Source organism: Grus americana, chromosome 31, assembly GCF_028858705.1.
Source record: "Grus americana isolate bGruAme1 chromosome 31, bGruAme1.mat, whole genome shotgun sequence".
In the NCBI taxonomy this organism is placed as follows: domain Eukaryota; kingdom Metazoa; phylum Chordata; class Aves; order Gruiformes; family Gruidae; genus Grus; species Grus americana.
Window position 1 is genome coordinate 2,088,117 of NC_072882.1, and position 8,734 is coordinate 2,096,850.

At 73.7% G+C, this 8,734-nt stretch overlaps 1 protein-coding gene across 1 annotated transcript; it reads right to left on the reverse strand.

The window, feature by feature from the left end:
• Window positions 1-285: 285 nt before the first annotated feature.
• On the reverse strand, window positions 286-8,722 carry AMHR2 (anti-Mullerian hormone receptor type 2). The gene is made up of 14 exons (XM_054806926.1): window positions 8,375-8,722; window positions 8,114-8,263; window positions 7,424-7,630; window positions 6,956-7,048; window positions 6,472-6,674; window positions 5,733-5,957; window positions 4,721-4,835; window positions 4,485-4,645; window positions 3,862-4,009; window positions 3,629-3,765; window positions 2,821-3,003; window positions 1,828-1,867; window positions 1,379-1,480; window positions 286-1,297 (listed from the first exon to the last, which is right to left on the reverse strand). The coding sequence occupies exons 1-14, from the start codon at window positions 8,397-8,399 to the stop codon at window positions 1,254-1,256; spliced, it is 1,833 nt and encodes a 610-aa protein (XP_054662901.1). The 5' UTR covers window positions 8,400-8,722; the 3' UTR covers window positions 286-1,253.
• Window positions 8,723-8,734: the final 12 nt, after the last annotated feature.

The following is an 8,734-nucleotide window of genomic DNA, read 5'->3' on the forward strand; positions in this document are numbered from 1 at the left end:
GCACCCTGGAGCCGCCGGTGGCTTGGAGGACTGCGGGGGGGCAGTGGGGGGCGGGGGGGACGGGGGGGGCGGTGGGGGGTGAGGGGGGCAGTGGGGGGCAGTGGGGGGTGAGGGGGGCCATGGGGGCAGCCGGGGGCAGGAGGGGCAGGGGGGGGCAGCAGGTAATGGGGGGGCAGGTTGGGGGGCAAAGGAGCAGCCCCTCCCCCCCATGGGGCTGATGGGGGTTCACAGCCCCCCCCGACCCCCCCGAACCCCCCCCGTGCAAAGGAGACGCTGACACGCGGGGTGTCCAGGGCTTTATTGGGGGGCAGCGGGGGAACCCCAGCACCCAGCAACCCCCCCTGCCCCCCCCCCAGCACCCAGGGGTGCCCCCCCCAGGACCATGGGGGGAGGGGACACGGGGGGACCCCATGGGCACGAGGGCACGGGGGTACACGGGAGGTCACACGTGGTCACAGGTGGTCACGGGTGGTCAAACGTGGTCATGGGCGGACATGGGAGGTCTCAGGAGGACACGGGTGAACGTGGGTGGTCACGGATGGACACGGGTGGTCACGGGTGGACACAGGAGGTCCCAGGAGGACACGGGTGGTCATAGGTGGTCATGGGTGGTCAAACATGGTCATGGGTGGACACAGGAGGTCTTGGGTGGTCACACGTGGTCACAGGTGGTCATGGGTGGACGCAGGAGATCTCAGGAGGACACGGGTGGTCGCACGTGGTCATGGGTGGACACGGGAGATCTCAGGTGGTCACACGTGGTCATGGGTCAACAAGGAGATCTCAGGAGGACATGGGTGGTCATGGGTGGTCGCATGTGGTCATGGGTGGACACAGGAGATCTCAGGTGGACACGGGTGGTCATGGGTGGTCATAGGTGGACACGGGAGGTCCCAGGAGGACACGGGTGGTCATGGGTGGTCACACGTGGTCACAGGTGGTCATGGGTGGACACAGGAGGTCCCAGGAGGTCTCAGGTGGTCACAGGTGGTCATGGGTGGACACGGGACGTCCCAGGAGGACACGGGTGGACACGCGTGGACACGCGTGGTCCCGGGTGGTCCCAGGCACACGGTTGGCCACGGGAGGACACAGGCGATCCCAGGTGGTCACGTCTGGCCGTGGATGGTCACAGCACCCAGCAGGACACGGGTGGGCTGGGGCGGTTGTGGGCACATGGGGGGGGGTCCCAGGGGGTCCCAGGGGGTCCCGGGTGGCCACGGCAGGACACGGGCGCGGGGCGGTGGCCTCAGTCAGAGTCGCTGCTGGAGGAGGAGGAGGAGGAGGACGAAGAGCGCTGCAGGGGGACAGGACGGCCGTGAGCACGGGGGGGCCGGGGGTGACTGTCCCCCCCCCCAATGTGTGTCCCCCCCCTTACCCTGTGCTGCTTCTGAGCCTTCTTCATCCGCTTCTTCAGCTTCTTCGCCGCCTTCTTGTCCAGCCCGGGGGGGTACGGGGGGGGCACCCCGGGGTGGGGGGGCTGCAGGGGGGGGCACCCCGGGGGTCCCATCGGGCACGGGGGCGGCCCAGGGGGGTACGGGGGGAGCCCAGGGGGGTACGGGGGCTGCCCGGGCCCCCCCAGCGGGTTTGGGGGTACCCCGGGGGCGGGGGGGTACGCAGGGTTTGGGGGGGGGGGGGCTGGGGGGGGTATGTGGGATTTGGGGGGTACACGGGGTTGGGGGGGGGGCGGCTGCCCTGGGGAGGGGGGGGGGAGAAAAGAGAAAATTGAAGGGGGGGACCCCAACCCCCCCATTGCCCCAGGGAGGGCAGGCGGGGGGTCGAGGCAGCCCCCCCACACACACACTTTGGGGGTGTCCCCCCCCTTACCTGCACCAGGGTCCCACATGGTGGGTGACAGCTCCGGGCTCTGGGGGGGACGACACACACGGGATGAGTGGGGGGCCCCCCAAAACCCCAGGAGGGGTCCCGGGGCCCCCCCCAACTCTGTGTCCCCCCCTCCGCTGCGTCCGAGGGGAAACTGAGTCACAGCAGCTTGGGGGGGGGGGGCAACGCTGCGGGGTGCAGGGGGGGTTTGGGGGGCAGGGGGGAGTTTGGGGGGGCGGGGGGGGAGTTTGGCCTTGGGGGGGCAGGGGGTGCAGGGGTCACTGGGGGTCAGAGCTTGGGGGGTGGGGGGCTGCGGGGGGTGTTGGGATTTAGGGGGGTGGGGGGGCGGGGGGGTACACGGGGGGTGCGGGGGGGTACAAGGGGGTACAGGGGGGCACAGGGGGGTGCGGGGGGGGTGCAGGGTCTCAGGGGGGTGCAGGGGGGTTCGGGGGGGTGCAGGGGGGCACAGGGGGGGTTCGGGGGGGCACAGGGGGGTGCAGGGGGGTTCGGGGGGGCGCAGGGGGGCACAGGGGGGGTCGGGGGGCGCAGGGGGGCGCAGGGGGGTTCGGGGGGGTGCAGGGGGGCACAGGGCGGTTCGGGGGGGCACAGGGGGGTGCAGGGGGGTTCGGGGGGGCGCAGGGGGGCACAGGGGGGGTCGGGGGGGCGCAGGGGGGCGCAGGGGGGTTCGGGGGGGTGCAGGGGGGCACAGGGCGGTTCGGGGGGGCACAGGGGGGTTCGGGGGGGTTCGGGGGGGCCGTTCCCACCTGCCGCCTCCGCTCCGGCCGCGGCCCCGCCCGCAGGAGGGGGGGGAGGGGCCGGACACCGGGGCCCTCCCCGGGGCGGGGGGAGGGGCGGGACCGGGACACCGGGGCCATTGCTGGGGGGGGGGGGGGCGGGTCAGGAGCAGCGAGCCGGGACGCCAGGATTCCCCCACCCCCCCAAAACCCCCCTAAGCCCCCCCCTTCCCCCCGTGCCTCAGTTTCCCTCCGCACCCACCTCTCGCTCATCTGCGGGGGGCCCGGCCCGGGCAGCGGGGGGGCCGGGGGGGCCGGCGGGCAGGGCCGGGGCGGGGGCGGCAGCCAGACGCTGCAGCCGCTGGAGCACCCGCTCGGCCGAGAGCCGGGCCTCGGGGTCGGGGTCCCAGCAATCCTCCAGCAGCTCCGGCAGAGCCCCCCCGGGCTGCGGGACACCCCCACCCCCGGCCTCAGCAGGGACCCCCCCGGGTGGGGGGAAGCCCTGGAAGGGACCCCCCGGGGGGGAGGCGTCCACACACACCCACGCCCCCCCCCCCGGGTAGGGGAACCCCCAAGCGGGGACACCCCCCACCCCCCGTCGGGTCGGGATCCCCTGGATGTGACGCCCCCAAACAGGGGCACCCCCGCACCCCCCCCGGGCAGGGGCACCCCCAGCTTCCCTGGGGACTGGGGCAGGGACCCCCCGGGGCACCCCTGGGTAGGGACACCCCCCCCCCCCGGCAGGGGCACCCTGGGACCCTCTGGGCAGGGACCCCCCCGGGCATGGGCACCCCCACACCCCTGGGTCCCCCCAAAACCCCTGGGCACCCGGTTAGGGACCCCCTGGGCAGGCCACCCCCCCCCGGCCACCCCTGGGCACCCAGACAGTGACCCCCCCCCATGGGCACCCCACACACCCCTGAGCACCCCCAAAACCCCCTGGACACCCCCAGACACCCCTGGGCACCCAGACAGTGACCCCCCCATGGGCACCCTGGGGCACCCTTGGGCATCCCCTCACCACCCCCCCACCCCCCTCATCGGCACCCATGGGTGCTCACAGGGCTGACCTGGGGGGCACGGTGCCAGGCGGGGGGGATGAGCGGCCGTCGCCGCTCCTCCACGGCCAAGCGCCGGAGCTCAGCACCCGTGGGGCTGGCACCCAGCTCCGCCTCGTACGCCAGCCGGAACGCCGGCACGGGTGCTCCTGCGGCACGAGTGTGTGCGGGGGGGTGAGTGTGAGCGGGGATTGGGGGGTGGGGGTGTGTCCCAGGGGAACGAGGGGGCACCCATGGGTGCTCACCGGGGCTGAGGGCCTGGCAGCGCGAGAGGATCTCCCAGAGGAGCAGCGCCAGGGCGTAGACGTCCGCCTGCCGCAGCGCCCGGCCCCACGCGCGCAGGTCCAGGCTCTCGTCCAGGATTTCGGGTGCCAGGTACCGCTGGGTGCCCGCCTGCGCCCACCCGCACGCTCGCACGGCATGCGGCACGGCGAGGCCCCGAGGGCACCAGGGCCTCGCGTGCACCAGGTGACACCTTACACCAGGGCCGTGCTCGCACGCGCGCTAGGGGTGAAGCTCGCATCGGGGCCGCGCGTGAATGCGTGCAAGGGTAAGGCTTGCACCAGGGCCGTGCTTGCACACGTGCCAGGATAGGGCTCGCACCGGGGCCACGTTCGCACGTGCGCTAGGGTAAGGCTCGTGCCAGGGCCGCACGTGCGCGTGCGCCAGGTCCCACCCCGCCCCGGGGCCGTGCGTGCACCAGGGCTCAGCTCGCGCTAGGGCCGTGCTCGCACACGCGCCGGTCCTCCTCCTCGCGCTACAGCCGCCCTCGCGCGCGCACGAGGGTTTGGCTCACACCAGGGTTGGGCTCGCACCCGCACCCCGCTGCCAGCAGCATGAGGGGGTCCCGCCCCCCCGTCCCCGGCACCTTGCGGATGGGCACGGCGTGGCGGGCGCCGGTGCCAGCCTGGGTGCGCGGTGGCAGCGCCAGCGCCAGCCCGAAGTCCCCGATGGCGCAGGTCCCGTCCTCCCGCACCAGCACGTTCTGGCTGCTCAGGTCCCGGTGCACCACGCTGGGCTTGTACAGGCCTGGGGGGGTGGGGGTGACGGTGTGACACCCCCGCAGAGACTGGGCGAGCTCGGTGCAGGAGTGGCCGCACTCACCGTCGCGCCAGAGCTCCTGGTGCAGGAAGGCCAGGCCGCGGGCGAGGGAGAGCGCCAGGCGCACGCTGCCGGCCCACGTCCCCACGTGCTGCCCCAGGAAGTGCCGCAGGGAGCCCTGGGGACACGCGTGGGGACACGCGTGGGGACACGTGTGGGGACACGGGGCAGCTCCCCCCCACCCCCGTGCACGAAGCCGGCTGCCCCCCCCCCCAGCTCTTGCAGCGGCACCCAGCGTGTGCACGGCCGTGGCGTGAGCAGCCCGGGCATGTGCGCGTGCAACACGAGCAGCCCGTGCGCACCGGTGTGCACACTCACAGCAACCCTCCTGCATGCACAAGCACCCCCAGGAGCCCCTGCACACCCGTGCGCACCCCCAGCGTCTCGTACACGTGCCTGACCCCCCCCAGCAGCCCGCGCACACCCGTGTGCACCCTGAACCACCCGTGAGCAGCCTCCAGCATCCCGTGCACAGCCCCAGCTGCCCGTGCGCACCCGTGTGCACACCCCAAGCAGCCCCTGCACACCCGTGTGCACCGTGAACAACCCACGTGCACCCCCAGCAGCCCGCGCACACCCATGTGCGCCCCAAGCAGCCCATGTGTGCACGCTCATCTGCACCCATTGCACCCTAAGCAGCCCGTGCCCCCCCCCATGCACCCCCAGCAGCCTGTGCACACCCCAAGCAGCCTGTGCACCCCCATGTGCACCCCCCAGCAGCCTGTGCACCCCCACACGCACCCCTCAGCAGCCCGTGCACCCCCACGTGCACCCCCAGCAGCCCGTGTGCACCCCGAGCAGCCCGTGCACCCCCATGTGCGCCCCCATGTGCACCCCCAGCAGCCCGTGTGCACCCCAAGCAGCCTGTGCACCCCCACGCGCACCCCTCAGCAGCCCGTGCACACCCGTGTGCACCCCCACGTGCACCCCCAGCGGCCCACACCCACCCGCGCCCACCCACGCCCACCCTCCCCGGCATCCCTCCCGCCCCCAGCACCCCGCGTCCCCCACTCACGGCGGGGTAGAGCTGGAGCACCAGGAGCCCCCCGCGGGCGCAGGGCCCGGCCCCCCGTGTGCCCAGCAGCCGGGCCACGTTCTCGTGCTCCATCAGGGGCAGCCCGTGCACCGCACGCTCCGCCGCAAAGCGCCCGGCCGCACCGGCCACGAAGGCCTTGATGGCCACCGGCCGCTGCTGCAGGGTGCCCCGCCACACCGCCGAGAAGCGTCCCGCCTGCAGCACCTGCCGGCGTCCGCGGCACCCGTGGGTGCTCATAGTCGCGCACCCCGGGTGTCTCCTCTGGGTGATGGGGATGCCGTACGGGGATGGGTGACACCCAGCCTCTGGGCACCCGTGGGTGGTGCCAGCCCCAGGAAGGCCAAGGCTGTACCCTCAGTGCTGGGCACCCATGGGTGCCCCCATTCCTGAGCGTTCCCATGGCCAGGGATCCCCAGCCTCAAGCACCCATGGGTGTCCCCCTGACCCAGACACCCCACACCCAGGGATCCCCAGCCCCAGGCACCCACGGGTGTTCCCCGCCCTGGGGTTCCCCTGCCCCAGACTCCCCACACCCAGGGATCCCCAGGCACCCATGAGTGTCGCCCCCCCCAGGGTCCCCAACCCCAGGCACCCATGGGTGTCCCCTGCCCCAGACACCCACACCCCAGGATCCCCAGGCACCCATGGGTGTTGCCCCCCCCAGGGTCCCCAACCCCAGGCACCCATGGGTGTCTCCTGCCCCGTGGGTGCCCCGCACCTGCAGGAAGCGCAGCGCAGGCAGGTCCAGGCTGGGGGGCTCTGGGGGGACCCCGATCCCCTGGGACCCCTGGGGGGGCCGCCCTGTGTGGGCCCTCGCCCGTCGCAGCCCTGGTGTGGGGACACGTGGGACACAGGGACACGGAGGGGCACCCCACGCAGGGACCCCCCACCCGGGGACCCCCGTAATCAGGGACACAGGACCTGGGGACACCAGGGACCCCCTGTCACCCCCCACCCTGGGGCCACGGGGGCCACAGCACCGTGGGCTCCCCACATCCAGGGGCTCCTGCGTGCTGGGAACACTGGGGACACCCCACCCAGGGCTCCCTGGGCCCCCCCTGCCCCAGCGACAGGGTGACACGGCACTTGGGGACCCCCCACCACCCCAGAAGACCCGCACACCGGGGATGTGGCATTTGGGGACACCCGGGGACACAGGGGGGCAAGGGGTGGCCTGGGGGTCCCCGTGTCCCCGTCCCTACCGAGGACCGCCAGGCAGGCGAGGAGGAGGAGGAGGAGGGGGGGACCGGCACCCCACAGCCAGAGGGTCCCCGCGGACCCCAAGCGACTGGGCCCTGGGGACAGAGGCTGCGGTGTCACAGAGCCCCCCCACCCACCAGGGACCCCGATGTCCAGGGTGGGCTCGTCCCCTTTTTTGGGGACCCCATGGGTTCCCCAGCTCTCCATGGGTCCCAGAACCCCCCCCCCAGGGGTCCCCCAGCCCCATATAGGTCCCCTATAGGTCCCAGGTCCCCCCCATGGCCCCCCAGCCCCATATACGTCCCCTATAGGTCCCAGGTCCCCGCCATGGGTTCCCCAGCCCCCCCCCCCCCCCCGGGGTCCCCCCCGGCTCCCCCAGCCCCCTGTGTCCCCTGAAGGTCTCAGGGTCCCCCCATGGGTCCCCCACGTGTCCCCAGCCCCCCCCATGGCCCCCCCGGTGCCCCCAGTACCCCCCAGCCCCGGGGCCGTCCCGGTGCCGTTGCGGTTGCAGAGGTGGCCGCGGCAGAGGCAGACGAAGACGGAGCCGCCGGGGGGGCCCGCGGGACTGGGGGCGCAGGTGGGAGAGGGGCAGGCGGCCCCCCCGCCCCCCCAGCAGCCTGGGGACACCATCGCCGTCACCGGGGCACCCCAGGGTGCTGCCCAGGGGACCCCGAGGCCTGGGATGGGGCAGGGGCCCAGGCTGGGACCCCCCCTCCCCAGGAACCCTCCTCCCTGGGAACCGCCTTCCTTGAGCCCCCCCATCCCCAGGACCTCCCTCCCAGCAACCTCCCCTCCCCAGGACCCCCCCCTTCCTGGGGACCCCCCCTTTCTTGAGCCCCCCCATCCCCGGGAACCCCCTCCCCAGGACCCCCCCTTCCTTGGGCCCCCCCTCCCCAGGCCCCCCCCGCAGTCCCGCTCCATCCCCACGCCGCCGGAGCTACTTCTCAAGGCCAAGGTCAAGCGCAGCAGCTGGGAAGGGACCCAGGCGTCCCGGCTTCCCAGCACCCCCCCCCCCCCAAAAAAACCCCCAACCCTGCCCCTGAAGGCAGGATCAGGCCCCCCATCCTACCACCCGACACCCCCCAGGGCAGGATCAGGCCCCTTCCCCCCCCCCCCCCCGTGTCAGGATCCACCCGTGGGGGGGTGCGGGGGTGTCTCACCCTGCACCAGTGCGTGGCTCTGGTTCCAGATACCGATGCAGCACTGGCCGGGGGGGCAGCGGACGGTACCGGCCCTGCCCCCCCCCGCGCCCCCCAACCCCCCCCGCACGCTGGGGTGCTTGTAGGAGACGCAGCTGAGGTTGTGGGGACCTGGAGAAAGGGGGGGGACACACACATGGTGGTGATGGCTCCCAGCCCCCCCAAAATAACCCCCCCATGCCCTCCCCGGCACCCCAGGGTGGGGGGGTCCCCAGCACCCACCTGGCAGCCCCGGCGCCAGCCCCATGGGTGCCTCCGGCCGCGGGGAAGGAGTTGGCAGGATGCGTGCGGGGGCCGGTGGGAAGAGAAGAGCGGGCCCGGGGAGGAGGAAGAGGAGGAGGAGGAGGAGGAGGAGGAAGGTGCTGCCCCCATAACGGGGAGGAGAGAGGGACGGGGTGCCCTGGGTGGGAGCCAGCCCTGACACCCCCAAGGCACGGCCGTCCCCCCCCCCCAAATTGAGCTCCCTGCCTCAGTTTCCCCCCGCCAAGCCGCGCACGCCCGCTTGGTGCCGTGCCTCAGTTTCCCCACTCAGGGCTGAATTCCGTCGCCCCCCCGCCGTGCTCCCCCCAGTCGAACCCCCCG